Source organism: Fringilla coelebs, assembly GCF_963513975.1.
Source record: "Fringilla coelebs genome assembly, chromosome: 1".
NCBI classification, from domain to species: domain Eukaryota; kingdom Metazoa; phylum Chordata; class Aves; order Passeriformes; family Fringillidae; genus Fringilla; species Fringilla coelebs.
Window position 1 is genome coordinate 110,030,241 of NC_140028.1, and position 20,143 is coordinate 110,050,383.

Below are 20,143 nucleotides of genomic sequence, written 5' to 3' on the forward strand. Positions count from 1 at the left end.
TAGAAGCAGACAGATGCTATTTTCTCATTTTCATTTCATGACCTAAGTGGCAGCGAAATAATTCAGACACAGCTCTCAACATATGGTGATGGGAAAGCCTGCAATCCCCAAATTCATTTGTGTGTAGTTTGGTCTGGAGTACAGGTTTCTAAGTAACAAGACCTTTCTTTAAACACAAAGCACATTGGTTACTGCTTTTAATCCCAGCATCTTTCTCATCTGCTGCTCACTTATTACCTGAACTGAAGGTGAGGCTGAGTGTGAACGTTCCCCTGATTCTTCACAAGGGGCTGCAGAGAGCAATTTTTGTTTTTCACACAAACAACTTGCAGAAAAACTTTTTGGACATTGTGTGTGTGTAGGAGGGCAAAATGACACCGTGGGCAAAGGAGCAAACTTGAAATCAGAATTCAGCATCTTAGATTTATTTCATGGTGAATCTAAGGAGCCTGGTTCTGAGTTTGTGGTGAGCTTATGTGGATCACCATTTTGCAATGAGTTGGGTCTGGTTGGGTGAGCTGAATTCAAGTCTTTTAACTCCCAGAGTGAGGCATGTACTGGTTGTGTTCTGTGTCACAAAGATCCTTACTTCTGCAGGCACTAGACAACTGAACATTTTTAAGCCATTACTCCCCCTGAACAGCGAAAGATGTAGCTGTCAAATGTGTAGTACTGATTTTCACTGTAATCCAGTTATCCAGGCAGGCACAACTTTCTGAACTCGTGTGCTTTTAATGCAATACCTACACGTGAGAGCCTTTGTAGCACTACTTTGTACCAGAAACGCCGGGTTTATGTATATATTTTGATTTTCTGCATGGCTTTGGAGCCAAGGACCTCAAATAGTCAGTTAGTTCAACAGCATATCACAGAGACAATCTGTATCCTGAAAAGTTAATAATATAATTGATTGCTGCTTAGTCACAGAGTAGAAGAGGTTGGAAAGGACCTCTGCAGATCATCTGTTCTAAGCCTGTGCTCAAAGTAGGTTGCTCAGGGCCATGTCCAGGCAAGTATTGGATATTTCTAACAATGAAGACTCCACAAGGTCTCTGAGAAGCATGTTGCAGTGTTGAACCAAACTTATAGTGAAAAATTTCCTTTTCTTTAATCAGAAGTGTGGAGGGATAGAATGTAAGAAAATAAAGATAGTGCAGAAGGTAGTCTCACACCTGAGGAGTTGCAGCTGTACTAATCACCAAAGATTAGGAACAGGCCTGCCCTTAACAGGCCACAGCTGACAATAAGTCCAATAAGAAGAAGAGTGCTACAAAAGAGTGGGTTAGGTGCTTGAGGAGAGAGCTGCAGTTTGTTGGCTGAGCTGTGAAGAAGGAGGAGTCAGTGCTGTGAGGAGCTGCCCATGAGAAATCACCGAGAAGCTATAGAACTTTTGCAATAAGATGACTACAAGAATTTCCTGAATTTCAGTCTGTGCCTGTTGCCTCTTGCCCTGTTACTGGGCACTACTGGCAAGAATTTGGCTTCATGTTTTCCCATCTTATCCTGTGTATCAGTAAAATTGCTTTGAGCCATGAATCTCTGTATAAAGGTCAAAAGAGCATGTTAATTTCTAGTAAATGAGCTCTAAGTATGCCAGATATGGAACATGTTTGAGAGACTGAAGACAGAAACCTGTCTTGAAGGTTCTCACCTTTTCTTTGTAGCCATCACATTCTTTAGTGTTTTGTTTTGGTTTTTTTTGTTTGTTTCTTTTATTTTGGTTTGGTTTTTTTGTTCTTTTTTTTTTGTTTTGTTTTCCTTTGGTGGTTTCTTTTTGGTTGTTTGTTTTTTGGGTTTTCTTTGTAGTCTAGTATGTTTTAATTTCATCATAGTGCAATTTTAAATTTTTTTTCCACTTGGTACTGTTTTCTTGATGTTTCACCACGGAGAGGTGAAAACAGAAGGCCTGTCTTTGCTTCAGTCTAGCACTGGCTAATAAGTTTGTGTGGGAAGCATATGATCCACCACTTTCCTGTTTTCCTGGGGAAATGAGAGAGAATGTGTGCAATGATGAAATGAAAACTTTACAAATATGTGACCTATCGATTACTTTTCGTACGTGTTCTATTGCTTTCCTCTGTTGGCCACAGCTCTTGTTCAGTAAATATCAAAACTGTGTGGACTTTGAAGGAATAACAAGGTTCTAATGAACTGAAAAAGGAAGAGTTTGTAGCAAAGAAAAATGAATAATTTTTTTCCTCCATCAATAATGAATATAGTTAATTGACAAAAAAATTCTTATGCAATCTAACTTCTCTATGTTTGTGCAAAACAATACCATTTTTAGCCACTTTCAGTGGGCTCAAAATCTATTTTCCAGGCCTTCAGCTTCCTGGTGATGTGACATCAGCACAACAGCCCAAGCTGGTGATTATATTAAAAGAAGACTATAATGAGACAAAAGAATAAGGCTGTGCCTTGATCTTTTCCATTGATAAATTTAGAACTTGCAAAAGCTGAAATAATAGTTGTAGTGATAAAAAGAAATATAATTTTTATACTTACCTGCTGTTCTGGAAAACCAATGTATAATTATTGTAGGAGGAAGAAAAATACATCTCTCCCCCTCACTCTGCTACTTTTTCCTCTTCTCTTCAGTGTTGAAATCATCCAGTTTAATTAAATCACCAGCCTATTCCTGCACAAAGGATGACATTTTATTAATGATGTATGATGTGTATGAGACAGAATTAACCCAATTTTCAAATGGATTTCAATTTGGAAAGGGCAACATGTAAAAATGTCTTGTAAATGTGTGGGATGAGCTTGTTGAGCAGCTTTCTGCAGGAGATGGGCTTACAAAATGAGGAATAATTAGACAACAGTCTCTCCAGTCCCTGGCTTCGTAACGAAGCCCAATATCGTTGCCTTTTCCATGTGTTGTTCAGTTTTGCCCATTTTCTCAATCATGTTTCTTTCCTAGCAGTAAGTCCAAGGAGCAGTAGTTTAGCTGACAATATTTACAAGTAACTGGGAGGGGCTGAAGGTAGCTGTTTGGATCTTAGGATGTCAGGCACTATGTTTGTGGTGTGGCTCACATTTCAAATATGCCCAAGGTTCAGAGAGTGGTTGGGGTCCACTTGGGCTCCCTTCACTTACATCTGAATGGGGTAGTCACAGCAGGTCAATGTTCACATAGGAAGTTGTTGTGTAGATTTGAAGAATTGTAAGTTGTTAACAAGTTTTTATCCCTTCTGCCAGGGGAGCAGATAATCTGTCTCATCACTCAGACAAACATTCCTGTGAATGCAACTCTATTGCCAACTCCCCTTACTCTGAATTGAGAAATACCTTTTTAATTTTACCTTTTTAATTCATAGTAAAATTGGATGGGTGTGATTTTGCAGGTTATAAGTTTATTTTTAACTTAGCAGATTTGGGGGAAAAAACCTTCACTTCCCTTTCCATATCTCTGAAATGTAATTTTTATCAAAACAATTCTCAAAAATCATTAACCTCTGAGAACAGGATGTTGTGGAATAGTGAAAAGATTCAAACAGACATTTAAAATGTCTTGCTGATTAAATGGCAAGACAAATCTGCCTGCTAGAAGTATGAGACTCATTTTTTGTGGCTGTTATGGGGTGAAGTGATGAAGGCACTAATCCGTGTATCAGGAAGCAAATTCTTAAGGAGTTAGGCTGTGAAGCTCACAGCAAATATGCCAAGAAGAGTGTTCCCGTATTCTTTATCAATGCAGAAATGGTCATATAGGGATTTTTGGTAAGCTCTGAGTTAAAATATTTTTGTTGCTTCTGTTGAGAGAAATTCTTGAGCTACAAGATTCGTGGTGGTGGTGTTCATAATGATGTAGGGGTTGGAGGTCCCTGTTATTCCAGCTATCTGTGCTCATGTAACTCCGATTCCTGACCCAAAAGAGCAAACACTCTACAACAACCAGTCGTGGCAGCATAAATATCCTGCCCTTCTGTACAGAACATCAATCTTGGCTACTTGCTTAGGAATGGAGGCAGGTAATCTACTTCAGTATGTGTGGAAACAGTGAAATGTATTTTGGAATTTAAGGTTGGTATGAAAGGGGCCTTCTGTGGCATTTATGCCAAAAGTTTATGCAAGAAGTACGTACTCTTTAGAAGGAATAGAGGGAAATAAAAGCAGATTGGGTGAGTGCTGAACAGATTTAATTTACCCTTGTCAATGTGTTGTCCTAAGAAATACAGAATTACCGTCCTGTCTATCTATCCTTTGGCCTGGGGAAATGTGGCTCTATAAGCAGGAGCAAAGCTGGAAGTTGAGGTCACAGTTCACCCCAGAGTTCAGAAGCATGGTGGAAAATATCATTCTGATATTGGCTTACTTATAAACATATGAGACTATTATTTCTTTTTTCTGTAGGTATTCCTTTGATTTCATTCTTTCCCCTCATGCTCTGGTTCTCATTCACTGTTACTGTGTGGAAAGAGGTGCATACTGTACCTTGTGTGCACCATCCTTAATAGACCTTTTCTCTCTTTCAGAACAAGGAATGAAGAAAATGAGCAACATCTATGAATCAGCAGCCAACACCCTGGGAATTTTTAACAGCCCATGCCTGACTAAAGTGGAGCTGCGAGTTGCATGCAAAGGCATATCTGACAGGGATGCCCTCTCAAAACCAGACCCTTGTGTCATCCTTAAAATGCAGTCGCACGGCCAGTGGTTTGAGGTGAGTGTTTAATAAAATAAAATTGATTCTTCTGGCACTTCAGGATGGCATACACAAACTGCTGAGGCAAAATTGAAATAGCAAGAACACTAAGGAGAAGCGGCAATTTGAAGCCTGTGGCATAATGTTGAAGAGGAAAGGGAGATTTTCCATTAACCCTAACGCAGTTTGAATCAGAAACTTTGAACTTCTCTTTGGAATCTAGATTAAAAATCAATATGATTAAAGAAAATGCATCATAAAACTTTTCCCTTCGGGCCTTATTTTTCATAAAAGCTATATAATAGCAGAGATAATGATGGTGACCACGAGGCATTGCGACATAAAGAGGAATACTGTGGAAAAAAGGAGGATTTATCATTAGTTGGCAAGGGATTTGGTGACAGAATAGCTTGATTCGAAAATTTTGAGCATTGTAGTTGGATTTCTTGTTGCAGTTAGTAGAACTAATGCATTTGCCTTACCAATTTGCCTTGTATTGCAGGTTGCATGTTTGGTTGAAATCCTGCCTTGTGTTATTTTACCTGATCATGGAAATAATTTCTTTGATAACGGGAAACATGGTGTCTTAAAGAAATTCAAATTGTAACTATAGAACATAGAATGGAATGCAATATTTTTAATGGCATCTTGTTGGTTATTTTTACTTAAAAGTTACAGTTGAGTGTTTGTGGTTAATCAAGCTGAAAGGTGTGACTTTAAAAAGGTAATAGAAAGTATGTAAGAGAAAATTAGGAATTTATTAAATCCAGTTAATTTTGAGTGCATATTCATCCCTCTCTTTTCAAGAGTTTTAGCATTCAGCATAGGATTGTCCTATCTATAAAAAGATAAAAAATAATAATGGTGAGCATATGCAGAAAGCAAAATCTCAAATTCAAGGGTCTTTTAATTTTGCACTTTCAGCTAAGTTTTTCAGACTTTGTTCCATTTATTCCAGTCATTTTGGTGTATGAAATTTTTCCATTTCAGGCCAGCACAGCCTAGGAAAGTTAAGGGGTTTTTGATGGTATTCTTCTTCTTTCCTTAGTTTACTCTTGTAGAACCACTAGACATATCCCTGGTAGAAAACCAGACTATAAATAGAAATAAAACTCTCACCATTGTTTTTAGTGCTACGAAATCAGCGTGTCCATGTAATTGAAATTTAGGGTGATAAAATAGCCTAAAAAAAAGTAATTTTAGCTCTCTGTGTGGAAAAAAAGCATTTAGCTGCACTGTGTGTAATCACACAAATAGTAGAAATTATTCAAGAAATGGATTAAAGGTCAAAATAAATGAAAAGGCCCTGTTTAGAAAGGACACAGTGAAAACTTTCATGCTGTCTCAGTTTTCTGAATAACTTTGGGTGCATTTTCATACAGTTTGTCTCTGGCAGGGTAAGTCGATTTAAATTATATATTCTGATGTAGTAATGGAGGTTCCCTTTATTTGATGTGGTTTTTAATTTATAAAGTGATTGTCTGAATAGAGGAAATCTTACAGAATAGATCTGCCCACTGATATGATTCTCATCTTATGTCAGTAGGTGCTACTGTCTAGTGAGAGTCAAGGCAATGCATTTTAGTATAAAAAAAAAAAAAAGTTTTATTAGTGCATGTTCCTATCAGTGCTGCAAAGCAAATGCCACTTTGCCATGATGAGTATTTTCTGGCCAGCACCTTCTTAAGAGAACTTTTAATTAAGTTCCTATTGCTGAGCTAAATTGTGCAGTCACTCAGGTATAGCTGGAGACATAATTTGGCTGGAAGAATCTTCTGCTGATGGCAATCAATGATCCAGCAAGACCTTAAAAAACAGACAAAGTAATAATTAAAAAACAATAAAATCCAGTAAAATGAGTATACTCAACATAGAAATTACTAAATGGCAAAGAAAGAAGTAGAAGCAAGGAGTGTGGATTTAGTGCCTTCATAAATTATCTTGAATTTCCAGGTGCCTTTAACCCCTTGGAGATCCAAAGGTGCTGTGCAAGATGCAGTATGACTGAAATGTACATACTGATCATGTACTCTGGTTGTGTGGAGGTTTTGTCAGCAAAGAGTAGCTGAATTGAAGGTGTCCAAAATACAGGTTTTGGACTGTGTAAGTTGTGTTCCTGCACAGAAGTGCTTTTGAAATCCATGGGAAGTACTGAGGGCTGGCTGCATGGCTGCTCTTGGGCCAGATGCAGCCGAAGCACGTGGGCTTAGGCTGATGGGATTGCACTGTGCATGAAGTTAGAGATACTGGGATATAAGGGAGTGGAATGTAATATTTTTGTAACATCTTGTTGGTTATTTTTACTTAAAAGTTACCGTTGAGTGTTTGTGGTTAATCAAGCTAAAAGGTGTGACTTTAAAAAGAGAATAGAAAGTATGTAAGAGAAGGTTAGGAATTTGTTAAATCCAGTTAATTTTGAGTGCATATTCATCCCTCTCTTTTCAAGAGTTTTAGCATTCAGCATAGGATTGTCCTATCTATGAAAAGATAAAAAATAATAATGGTGAGCATATGCAGAAAGCCACTCTAGAGGTGCAGACAATCCCTGAAAGTGAGTGGTCTGTGCATATTTGTCTCTGAGAGAATTTTGATAAAATATGTCAGCCTGTTGCTGAGGAATTTTTTTTTCAGTTCTGCAATTCTGTGTGTGCATATGTGTGTGTTTGTGTAAATTATGCCACCCACACATGTAAATATAGAAGGAAAATGTGTTGATGCTCTTGTAGAGTGGGTAGGTGCTGTTTCCAGAGATTGGAAATGACGTCTAAGTATTCTTCTTAATTTTTTTTTTAAACTGTGGTTTTCCTGTTTTGTTTGTTTCCCAGACACAGAATTGGTGAGGTTGGAAGGGACCTCTGGAGGTCCCATGGCCCATGCGCTGCTCAGGTGGGGACACCTAGAGCCAGTTGCCCAGGACTGTGTCAGACAGGTTTTGAATATCTCTGAGGAAGGTATTCTGCACACTCCCTGGGCAACCTGTGCCAGTGCCTGGTTGCTGTCACAAGCAAAGAAATGTTTCCTAATGTTCCTGTGTTTCAACTAGTGCACATTACCTCTGGTTCTGTCACTAGCCACCAGTGAAAAGAAGCCTGGCTCTGTTGTCTTTGGACCTTCCCTTCAGGTATTACATTGATGAGATGTCCCCTGAGTGCTCCAGGTGTTTCATCTACAAACTTGCTGAAAGTACAGTCTGCCCCATCATTATAATGAATATCTTAAACAGGATCCAGTACTGACCCCTGTGCCCCACTGCTGGTCTCTAGCATCCAAATAGAATTTGTCTCACTGATAACCAGCCTCTGAGCCCGGCCAGCTTTCAGTCCACCTCACTGTCTGCTCATCCATTCCCTGTACCAGCAGCTCCTCTGTGAAGATCTTATGGGAGGCAGTGTCAAAGGCCTTGCTGGAGTCCTGGTAGAAAATATCTGCTGCTCTTCCCTCATCTTCCAGGCCAGGTAGATCTACTTCATCTCAGGCATGACTTTTTCTTGCTTGGCTACTTATGATGATTTTCTTATCCTTGATGTGCCTAGGATTAAGTGCTGTACCAACTTCCCAGGAACTGAGGTGAAGTTGGTGGGCCTGTAATTGCCTAGATAATTTGATGAGGGGCACAAAACTCCTTAGTGAAACCATGGGGAACTTGGACAAATACTCAAAGAATTCTTGATGCTGTCCCTCATTCTGGTACAGATATATTTGCTGGTTTTTTTCTTCTCATCTGGGTAGATGTTTCTCTGTAAACAAACTGGCATACTCACAAATGTGCACACACAACTCCCCCCTATATTTTCCTGCATGTGCATGTTGGTGCTGTTTGTAAAGCACTCTCTCCACCAAGCTAGAATGTAAATTATATGTTGTGTCTCCCAGGAAAATCAGCATTTACTCCTTCTCACGCATGAAGCCTATCATGACAGGGTGTGATACAGCATAATCTTAAATTCTGCTGTATTTATGTACTAAAAGCCAATCTGCTGATCCAGGGCTGAATTTTAGCTCTTCTGGCCATAATTTTAAGTGGGTGCACACTTGCAGGGTGCCCAAATGTTGTACTTGAACTGTTTAAGATAATTATTCAACGGCTGTTTTTCTGTCTTGACTTGAATGTGTTCAAGGAGTTTAAATACTGTACTAAGTTTCAGATGGTGAATGACTGAGGTACATGGTGATAAGTTGCTTTGCTTCAATGATTTTACCCACCTAGAGTGTGAATGTACATGTGTGATGAATGTTAACTGCTAACTAATGTATAGCATTGGAGCCTTCAGCTGAGATGTGCTGGCACTGGCATTCTCATTAACTCCTTAATCCTAAGAAAGTGTCTTGGGCCTGTTCACAGATGATTTGCATATGGCAAATACCCATAGTACATGTTATTTTGAAAGCTGAGGAAGTTGCAGAGCTGTGTCTCGTCATACAAGATTTACATGAGATCAGGAGGTGGCACACAGGATGACTTAGCCAGATGGAATGTGATGTCTGGAGCTATGAAAAGAGAAGAGGAGCTTAGGAAGACAAGTAGTCATGTTTGGGAATTAGGGAGGGCTTCCCATAGTTGCACTTTTCTGGCTTTCAGCAGCAGGTCAGAGACTGCTGCCTTGTGGATTTGAACAGCCAGCTGGAGGTTTTGCTTTTTACCCAAAGCTTTTATTAAACCTTAGTAACTGCAGAGCCAATGAAGAAGCACCCAAAGAAAACCTGCACTTGCTAAAATTCATCTTGATGGACTTTGGTGAAATCATTAGAATGGATGTTTGTTTACTGAAATAGATTTTTTTGTTGAAATGTTCTCTGAAATCACAATTTGTGGAAAACTCAGTGAGCTTTGATAAAAATGTGTTGATATTCTTAATATGAAAGTTATTCCCTTGTAATTCAGCATGACATTTCAAGGATCAGCTTGGCAGAACTAAACAAGCAAACCTGAGTTTTCTGTGTTTCCTCTTCCTTTCACATCAACCTGTACATCCTTCTGTATTTGCTTTTCCTATTAGTCCTGCTCTCTCTTTTGTTTCATCTCTGAATTCCAGCATCCTTCTCCTTCCTCTGCCTTTTCACCTACCTCAGCTCCCCATTTACATTCCCAGCACCTGCTGCCATGTTTCTCTCCTCTCTGTATTGGAGACTGGGGGAAATTCCCTGCTCCTTCCTAGCATGGGTGAAGGATCTGAAGAGAAGACCCTGAGGCAGACTTCAGCTCTTTGTTTCCATAGATACCCAAAAGCAGCTTTCATGTTATCCATCTGTGGCTGTTACAGCCCACTGCAGAAGCCAACAAGCCATGAAATAGGGGAGTCTGTGGGATGATATATTCCATGACTCTACCAAACTGTTCCAAAATAAACACAAAAATACTGTGAAGAGGCAAAAATCCACAAACACGAAAAAATGCATCCTTTTTAGTTCATTTGGATGAGCAGGTAATGGATGCAGCATTTGGATTGAACTGGAAGTTTCAATGATCAGAAAGAAGAACTGCCACCAACCAGCAACCATACAGAATGAGGCTTGAGGCTGTCTAACCCTGTCTTGCATCTAATTGCTAGTTGGTGATGGTGAAGAAATATGGGATCAGAGAAATATAGAAGTGTCTTTCCAGCTTGTTCTTCCAGCTGTCAGTGATCTTCAGCTCAGGGAGTTCTTAAACAGGAGTTTATGCCTTTGTAATTGTAAAAAAAATGTTGCTATAATAACTTCCATAAGCTAGTTCAAATAATTTTAAAAGTTTTGTGTATAAAAGAAAAAATTTTAGGATATCCTGGGACATAAGTGATCAGCAGCTTAAGTGGGGGTTGAAAAAAGGAGACATTGAGAAAATCCCTGTTTATTTTCTCAATGCCATTTGGGATTTTATTCTTCTGATTTGTCCATGACTGTATAAAAAGGCATCCTGTATTTTGAAGATTCAGCATGCCTAACCAATCACAAAACATGGATTTGTTTGGGTAGTTATTTGAACTATGTTTATTTCAGAGCATTGCAGAGATGCAATGCAGTGTTGCATTTCCACAGTGATTTCTGAGCAGTGATTTGGGATTTATTCTCTGCTTTAAAGAAATGCAAGGCTTCACAGTGGGCTGGCTTTTTGGAAGTTTGATGGATTTGGGTTGTTTTTGTTTTTTTTTTTAAATAATTCTCTAGTCAGCGTTAGAGCAGATTCTAGATACTATTTTTCTGATTTCATTCTTAAGATTTCAACTTGGTGAAGAAACATCCTTTATGAAGTTAATTGTAAGTAATCGGGTTACAGTAAGATGAACATACCATCTTATGAAGATTTTTCTCTGGCAAAGAAAGGAACTTACAAAGTTCTGATGAAATGTTTTATATCAGATTGTGACAAATTTGGTGGTAAGGAGATGATGCTTTCACTGAATAGAGATGATGAAATTAGCTCTTTGCTTTGTGAGGAATCTTCTGATTCATTTGCAGATTTGGGAGTTTTTCTCTTCTGGATATAGAAGAGGGCTGGTAATTGGAAATGCTACCTGCAAGTTCTCTCGCCAAAGCTTAGATCAAAGTCTTTAATGAAATACTAGATCTATTGTAAAATTGGATTTGTGCAGATCATTGTTGATAAAAGCCAGTGGGGAAGAATTAAGTCTGTAATTGAAACGATCAAGAGTTTCCTCAGGAATTAAAGCCAATGGGATTTTTTCCAATTAAGCCACAAGGTGGCCAAGGCCCTACCTGTCCTGACTCAGGGCTGGCAGTCAGGTTGATTGGCGCCTCCTGCCCAGATCATTCAGGCCTTCAGGGCACTTGGTCTTGTTTGAGCACTGGTCTATGCCCTGCACAACTTGCAGGCGATGATTTCTGAGTGCAGCTTTTGATTAGTGAACTTTGGGCCTAGGAAGAAATGAGAGCAGTCCTGCTGCATTCACTTCCCAAGGGATGTTCCTAGAAGATGATGCTGAAGAGTTTTTTAGGTGCCATTTGACTTATCTTGTTTTCACTCATCACACTGAAGGCTGTGATTTTATTTACACCATAGCACTGTGCCTGTGTATATGCCTTTATGGCTTATTTCATCCTCATAATTCAATACCATACCTTTCTTTCTCCTCTTTCATCAAGCCTCTGTTGATGCTAATGAATGTTTCTTTACTCAAAACTATTTGGTAACCTCTGTTGCTGCCAAGATTTGCTTTTAGCTTCTTCTTTCTGTTCCTGGTACATTTCCTTGAAGTCTTTTTGTATGGTGTGCCTGTCAAAGACAGCTCATCTTTTTCAAGCACCCCTGGAAGTCTGTGGGGTCAGGCTGCAGGCTAATTGAATGTTTTATCTTGGTGCGTTCCCAGCCTGAATCTATCTAATCGGATATCTTCCTTTCCAAGCCTTAATATTTTGGAGGCACACTTTCTTCCAAGGGTTTGCCTGCTGAAGACCTCCTGTCATTAACTCTTTCTGGAAAAAGAAAAGTTCTTCACATGGATGGAATCTGCTATGCAGTTTTTCTCCATGTCCAAGAAAGCATCATTCAAAATACACTGTTCAGCCCCTGATGCCTTTAGTACATTTTTACAAATATATATGAGTAAGGTCAAAACCTGGAATTGTAATTATAACTGTAATTAATATTACTCTACTTGTTGAAAAGAAAGATAACTCTCTCCCAGATCTTTCCAAACTACTTATGCGAAGTTGGAGGTCTGAAAACTAAAGGCTGTAACTTTCTTGTGTTGGCAAACATTTGATAAGAAACTGGTACTAGAAATTTTTTTCCTCCTGTGTCTAGTTCAGAAATATGAACATCATTAGGTTTAATGATATTTTCTTTTTATACCCCAGGTAGTAATGTGTCTATTTATTCTAAATCCATTTTATAATAACTCCCTCTCGGTTTTATCTCATCCATCACTGCTGCTTTTTCTTGAGCCTCCTCCTTGCCTCAGCATTTAAAGACAGCCACAGTGTTTTTTTCCTGTCTTTTTTAATCAGCTAGTCTTTCAGCTTGAACTCATTTGAATCAGACAGATTGTCTCAACTGAAAACAAATACTGTCATGTTGAGTCAATATATATGAAATATCATGTTATTTCACTAGCTCAAACGTCATTTTCTGCCTCTGTAGTGCAGTTTGTGAAATGTAATGCTTGTGCAAAGGAGAGAAAGTAGATATCTTTGTTCTTACTGAGAGTGGTCATATTTGGGTGGGTGAGTCCTCTTTGCCAGAGTTGAAAGCTGGCTTCTCTGCCCAATGGAACCCCTTCAGGTCCCCTGTCCTCAAGCTGAGGAGAGTGAAGAGTTATTTTCTCATAGTTTACATAATTGAATAAAACCAAGTGGACTCCTGAGAAGTCAGGAGGGAGTGCTTATGTATGAGAGGTGGTAAAAGCTGCATGGTCTCTCCCAGAACCTGTGGTCTGGAGCATCCTCTCCCAGGAAGATCTTCCTACCAGGAGCCCTCTGCCTGGTAAATCAGCCCCTAGGAGAGCCATGAAAATGAAATGTGGGAACATGTAGTCATTTTTCTACGTTAGGAAATAGTTACATGCTTAAAAATCAGTTCAATACTGCACTAGCTTAGAGGGGAATCTGAATGACCCATACTTGTCTACATCCTATTTCAATGTCTAGAGCATCAGGGATTATGGAAAAGTTTGGGGAACTCTGTTCTTTCCTGGTGAACAATTCCTTTGTAGCCATTCCTGCAGCAGATGTCTTCAGCCAGAGTGTGTCTGTGTTTGCAGGTAGCACTGTGCACTTACCTTGCCTTTTGTACCTGTGGAGAAACCAGACTTGGTGCTCTGGTGACAGATTTCTCTAGGGCTTTGCAAACATTTCTGCACTGTTGCTGGTAGAAACATTTTGAGTGGTTTCAAGCTATTTGAAAATTTTGCCTTTATCTTAATTTTTGAGTAGTTGGATTGCAGGCATGAAATACTAATAGAGAACTGAGAGGACTTCTCATCTATCCTTGTATTTGTGACATTTTAAATGTCGAAATACAATGGCCAAAAAATATTTTACTCTACATTAATAAAATTTTTTTTTTAACCTCTGTTTTACCACCTTTTACCACTTTTTTTACCTCCTTAACAGGGCAGCTGATTTCCTCTTCCCATGCAGTTTTGGATATTTCTTTCTTGTTAATGTACTTTCATCAATGTTTCTAATCTACTAAGATGTGCTTCTAAGTACTGCCTTTAGCCATGCTGTCTATTTGATGGTTCCTAATTCATGCTTCATTAACTTTTCACATAACTTTTCACAATTTTTTCCTCAGGATAGTTTTCCATAAAAGCTGTGACTCGCAGCGTTCTCAGTCATATATATATGTGTGTGTGTGTATATATGTAAATATGCAGTCAAATATATACACACATATGCAATAAAACAAGATTTTTCTAATATTTACTTTTTTTTAACCACATCAGGCCTTATAGTTTTGTTGTATGAATAGGGTAAGGAAAAAAAAAAAAAGAAACAATTAAAAATGCTTTCAGAATTATCTAGGGAAGATATAAGGAAAAAGAAAGTTTTACAGTTCTCCTCCTTCTTAACCCTGAATGACTGGTTTGGTAGGAATATATACAGGAGGAATATATGGTTGGCAGCTCTACATTTAAAAAAAAAAAATCTTTTGCTCTCTTCCCCTGCAGTTTAAGTATCTATCAGATATGCAATATTTTAAACTTGGGTGGAGAGTCTAAAGCTGCTTTTATCATGGGCAGGCAGATGCACATTTCAGATTACCTCAGTAATATGCCTTCCTCTCATGAGCTATTTTTTGCAGATACACAAACTTCACACATCTCCAGGACAGATTTTAAGCCTGGTTTGACTTCAGTAGTCTGACAGATTGTGATAAACCTACAGTAAACAGGAATCTTTGGAGCTGCTTTGTAAGTAGATAATTCCCTTGATTGATTCAGTGCACTGATTCTTAACCTGTAACATCAGCATGAAACTGAGAAATTGTCAGCAGCATGAGCCTCTTCTGTGTTTGCTCTGAGGGGTTTCAGGGTCTAACACAAATTGTCTCCTGAAGGAAAAGAGCACTTACGGAACTCTGAGAATAAGTGATTTAGAAAAACAGGCTGAACTACTGCAAATGTGTTTTGAGAAGACTTCTATTCAAATATTGATTGACCAAGGATACTAAGTTCATTTAGCTGGTTTGGTTTAAAACCATTACATAATAAGGGAATGTGTTCTTGACACAAATTGGAGTTCAAGTTTATGCAAAGGAAAGTAAAAGCATTTTCCCTGGAAACTGGAACTGCTGTTTTCCATATTCCCTCATGTTTGGTAGTAGCTTAAAAATATATTGTACCAGTTATGTTGTAACCAGGCCAGAATACAGACTCCCTGAAATGTGAATTGAAATGTCCAAGTGTCTTGGTTTGGAAAGACAGGTGTCTGCTAAGGAAGGCAGGAGCCTCCCCTGAAATGGAAAATGTAAACCCGCTCCCTCCAAATTGTTATAAATTTGAAATTAAGGGGCTCTCAGGCAAAAATATGGGAGCAGGAATAACAGTTCTTTATTAGGGAAGAAAATAAAAAATAAACCAACAATACAGTAAATCAAAACAACACTGACAGAGTCAGAACACAACCTGACACCCTGTTGGTCAGGGTGCTGGTAGCAGTCCCATTGGAATTGTGGCTGCAGTGCTCCTGGAGTGTCAGGTGTGGTTCTGTTGGAGCAGGGATCCTGTAGAAAGGGTGTAGTTTTCCTCTGAAGATCCAGTGGAAGAGGCAGCTGCTCCTCTGGGAATCCAGTGGAGAAGCTGCTCTGCTGTCCCTGAATCTCAGATTATATCCAGGTAGGAATGCTTGGCTCCTCCCTCTGGGCAGAGCATCTCACAGTGGGGTGATGTAATTTTATCAGTCATGCAGTGACACTCCCTGACCCATTAACAGAAGGGAGGGAGGATTGATTAATGGAAGAGATAAGGAACACTGCCCAATTAACAGAAGATAACTGCCACACCTCTAACAGATGGCAAATAGAATACACATTCCAATCTAGGACACCAAGCTACATTTCTGTATAGATGCGCTGACCTCATCATGTTAACAGATACTCCAGGATTTGCCTGATTTTTTTAAAAGTTTTTTTCAAAAATGGGATGGATTGATTTTCTTTTTTCTCCCCTTGAGAACTTTACAATTTTGCCTGTAAAAACAGGTTATCATAGCACAGCCACATTGCATCAACTACCAGAATTGTCATTTCTGCTGTTGCTTCTTTGCCACTCTTAGTGTTCTCCAAAAGAAGATCCTAGAAGTAAACTAGTAAGACTAGTCTCTGAAGAAGATGAAGCCACAGGGCTGAAAATATCCCATTTCTGGCAGAGGGCTTGGAGTGGCTGCTACCACCACCATACTACTGGTGCTGACAAAGCAAAGCAAAATTGTACCAACTCTGGCTTATTTGCAAAGAAAATTTTAGGATACTTTGGACAATCCATATAAAGTCCATAGTATTTGGGTGTATATTGTGTAGGTGATCTGCATAAATTTACCTGCCTTTTGTTCAAAATGTCACACTTAAATATGGCAGAATAAAAACACCTGACAAGCCAGTTCTTTGGTTGAACAGTTCAACCAGAACTCTCTCAAATGACTTTCATGTCCTTCTCCTCTAGAAGAACAAGTAAGTCGTTGGTACTGGAATCATTGCTGTAGCTCCCTATGAATAATTTTTGTGTTCAAAAAGCCTACAGGCCTTCAATGTATTGTTCAGCTACTTTTTAGTTTGAAAGTCATAAAATGTTAACTGCAACTATCTGAGGTGAATGTCATATTTTTGTGAGTTCAGGTTTATTCCACACCACCAAACTGCAATGTTGTGCTTCTGAAGCAGAAAACTGTCCATTGTGGTAATCTGGATTTGTCATGATTAACTTAATCAGAAGGATCTGAGGGTTTTTTTTCAAGTCAATTTCAATTTTTTTAAAAAAGTCAATAAAAATACGAGGTTTGAGACTTTTGTTTTTCAGGTATTTGGAAAAACTCATGGCCTAGCTATGGCACCAGCTGGCATGCGTATGCCTTTGGTGTAGAACCAGCTGCTGGTGCAAACCAAGTGATGCACTAGATGCCTTCTACATGCCTCCTCAGAGAAACATTAGGTTGATCATTGTATCTTGTTGTATTTAACTTTAAATGCTGTTTGAGAGCTGATTAGTCTGCTGTTGCCTTGTAAGTGGGGTAAACTTAAAAGCTTATGCTGTGTCACTGCCAAATGAACTGGACTAGCTTCAGCAGCCTTACTCCCCTGGCTGCCCTTCAGGTTCCACATGGATGCAGGAACTGTTTTCACTGACAGCGGTGTTTGCTGCTTTAAAACTGTATTTGCACTTCTAAAGTTTATATTGGGCTTTTCAGCTGCCATGTATGTCTTCCCTGTTCTGCACAGGAGTATACAAGACAAATTCCCATGCCTTTGTTTCTCTGTTTGAAGTCATTGGCATTATGTTCATTGTCACCTGATGTTTCAGTACTCTTTTCTAGTCCCATGTGTGCCTAATTTTGTTGAAGGCCCTGTGCTTGCCTGCTGGCTTCCTTGATTCTTTAATTTAAAGTAGATCCTTGACCATCTTTTTATTAGTCTTACTCCTTCTCTTAATAAAAAAGCTGTCATTGAATATCCTGAGTTGGAAGGAACCAACAAGGATCATCAACTCCAACTCCTGAACCATCCCCAAGAGTCACACCTTGTCCAAATCCTCCTTGAGCTCTGTCAGGCTGGTGCTGAGGCCACTTCCCTGGGGTGCCTTTCAGTGCCCAACCTCCCCTTGAGGTAAAAATGCTTTTCCTAATATCCAGCCTAAACATCCCTGGTCACAGCTTCATGCCATTTGGTAAGGAGTGTCCATTCTTTCTTTGTTAGTTTGGTGGGACTTACTTGATTTTCTGCCATATTTAGCCTTATAGCTCCACAATGATAGCATGTTCAAAATATTATAGACAATTTTTTCCTTTTTCATATGTATAATTTATATTTTTCCCTGGGAATTTATTGAGATTCTCTGATAATATTGGAAAATGTTGGTGATAACTGTGTGGTGGAGAGTGAGACTTATCCTTAACAAGTTGCCCGGATTTTCCTTGGTTTTGAATTTGCTGCTGAACGTTGAATTGCTACATTGACACAAAAATAAAGTGTTCACGGGGCTTGCATGCTTGTTTTTTCAACTTATATTTTAGACTTGGCTTTTCAAGTTTGATCTGATGTTGTCTCAATTTAAAGTAGCCATGTCCTGACCTTCAGGTGCCCCTGCCTTTTGTGGGAAAGAAGGTGGTTTCAAGTCCCAGTTTTAATGGAAAACAACAATCTTAGTGTAACTCTTCCAACTTGGTAATAATTTGGTTTCTGAGCTGTTATGATGGAAACATTTCCAATTTGCAGAGTTTGTTTTAAAGAATGAAAGAAAACATTATAACACTAAGGAACCATTCCAAATTTTTCTTTTATAATTTAGAGGAGCTCTACATATACTCTCTGAAGCTGGGCATCAGCAATTTATATTTGTTTTATTTTCAGAAGGGTAATACTATGAGGAATACATGCATCTTTAATTAATTTTGAAACCAAGGAAGTCCATAGTTTTCAATACATTTTAATTGTATCAGTTGGGAATATTTTTTAAATGAGGTTCAGACATAAGTTCACAGTTCACATTGTCATGGTATGCATCTTTCCATCTGGATATCCTCTTTCAAAGCAGCTACCTGCTCTTATCCATTTAACTTGAGCCCAGCTGATGCAGGCTAATTACTTCTTCCTTCTTTTCATTGCATCACTCTGCTTTTTCTGCTGATTTCATCTGGAGTTGGAGGTCAGTCTATTTCAAGAGCCCACACTTTTGTCTCGATGTCTCTTGTGAAGCGTTGTATAATTTGGCTACTCCTGGGGATGTTTGTGGTGAGAATACATAATTTACTGACCATCTGCCTGCCTTTTCCCTTCATTACAGATGTGGAGAAGAAAAGCTGAAAAGAAGGCAGTGATGTAATACGTAGAACTTGGTTGCTGACCAAGTTACATACTGCGATTGTCATTCAGAAATCCTCTTTCTGCCAAAAGTTGGTGCTATTATATGAAATTCAAAGGAGGGCTGGTCTGTGTCACACAGTACTGAAGTATTTATGAAGGATTTGTGTATTCTGAAAGCAGTTAGTTGAGGTTTTTCATAACATTATTGTTGATTTCCTTACAACTCTGTATTGCCTTCAGACTGTATTCAAATCCCCAGGCTGCACCTTACTTTGTGACCAGCATTCTTGTGTGACAGCTCTAGGGATCCTTGTTCTTCCCCAGCAGGAGGTCACTGAAAGTCTTGGATGACCTGGCTTGAAGGGCTCATGTTAGTTTTATTTGGCCATGGTATGTATTTTTGAATGTGAAAAAGTGGAGAGCAAGACAAGATGGAAGAGACACTAAGTAGAATCAAAATGAGATTGTGTCTAAAAAACAATAGTGTGGAAACTAATACAGCTTGGAGAGCAGAAGAGTGATGTTCCAAGAGGAACCTAGAGAATAGGGTTTTGGATATGAGATTATTTTAAAGGACATCTTTGCCTGTGAGGAAGGAAAATTTTGTTCATTTTACTTCTTTATGAATACTTCAAAATAGTTTCATTAAATCTTCCCGACTCTTGAGACTTCTGGACAGCCACTCTGCTCTAGAGAACAAGTCCTGTGAGGAGTGGCTGCAGGCACTGGATTTGATTAGACTGGAAAGAAGAAGGCTGAGAGGACACCTTTTTGTTCTCTACAACTACCTGAAAGGAGTTGATAGAGAGTTGAGTGTCAGTCTCTTCTCTCAGATGACAAGTTGAAATAGCCTGAAGTTATACCAGGAGAGGTTTAGGTCAGTTATTAGGAAAAAAAATTTCACAATAGCGGTTATTGAGCATTGGAATAGGCTGCTCAGGGAATTGATTGAGTCACCATTCCTGGAGTTATTTAAAAGTTCTTTAGATGTGATGCTTAAGATTATGGTTTAGTGGTAGACTTGGCAGTGCTGGGTTTATGGTTTGACTTGGTGAACTTTAAGGTATTTTCCAGTGGAATAATCTTATAGGACTCAAGTCTTGGCATGTAGCTTGGTGGGATCATACTTTACTGAGGTTTATACCTGGATGGATGCTCTTGCTGTTGATCCTTTTTGCCAAAGTGGCAATACCTCCAATCACTCATGGTGCATCTGCAGAGAGATGTCATGCAGCAGATTGCAGTAGGTATAGGTGTAATGGACTTATTCTTCACCATCCCTTCTAGAAGTGATCTCTAAAACTCTTTAGGGACCTTCTATCTAATTTCACAAATTGCAGTTTTATTCTAAAAAATATACTTATCCAAATTCAGACCTTAAGTAGTCCTTTTGCTGAGGTGATGATTTTGTCCCCAATTTCTTGCCGTGCTGTTGTGTGTATTTATAAATACTTTGCTATGAGGTCTTAGGGACAAGAAATACATCTTCTGTTTTATTTGCAAAGAATAGTAAGAACCTTTCCAAAGTCTCTAGGTGTCAT

At 38.9% G+C, this 20,143-nt stretch overlaps 1 protein-coding gene across 1 annotated transcript in view; it reads left to right on the plus strand.

Moving 5' to 3' along the window:
• Positions 1-4,478: 4,478 nt before the first annotated feature.
• CPNE4 (copine 4) overlaps positions 4,479-20,143 on the plus strand; it is a gene marked incomplete at its 3' end in the record, with an annotated part of 178,407 nt that continues 162,742 nt past the window's right edge. The window contains exon 1 of the mRNA XM_084213077.1: positions 4,479-4,666. Coding sequence (XP_084069203.1) covers positions 4,487-4,666 — 180 coding nt within the window. The 5' untranslated portion in view covers positions 4,479-4,486. The remainder of the gene's footprint in view (positions 4,667-20,143) is intronic.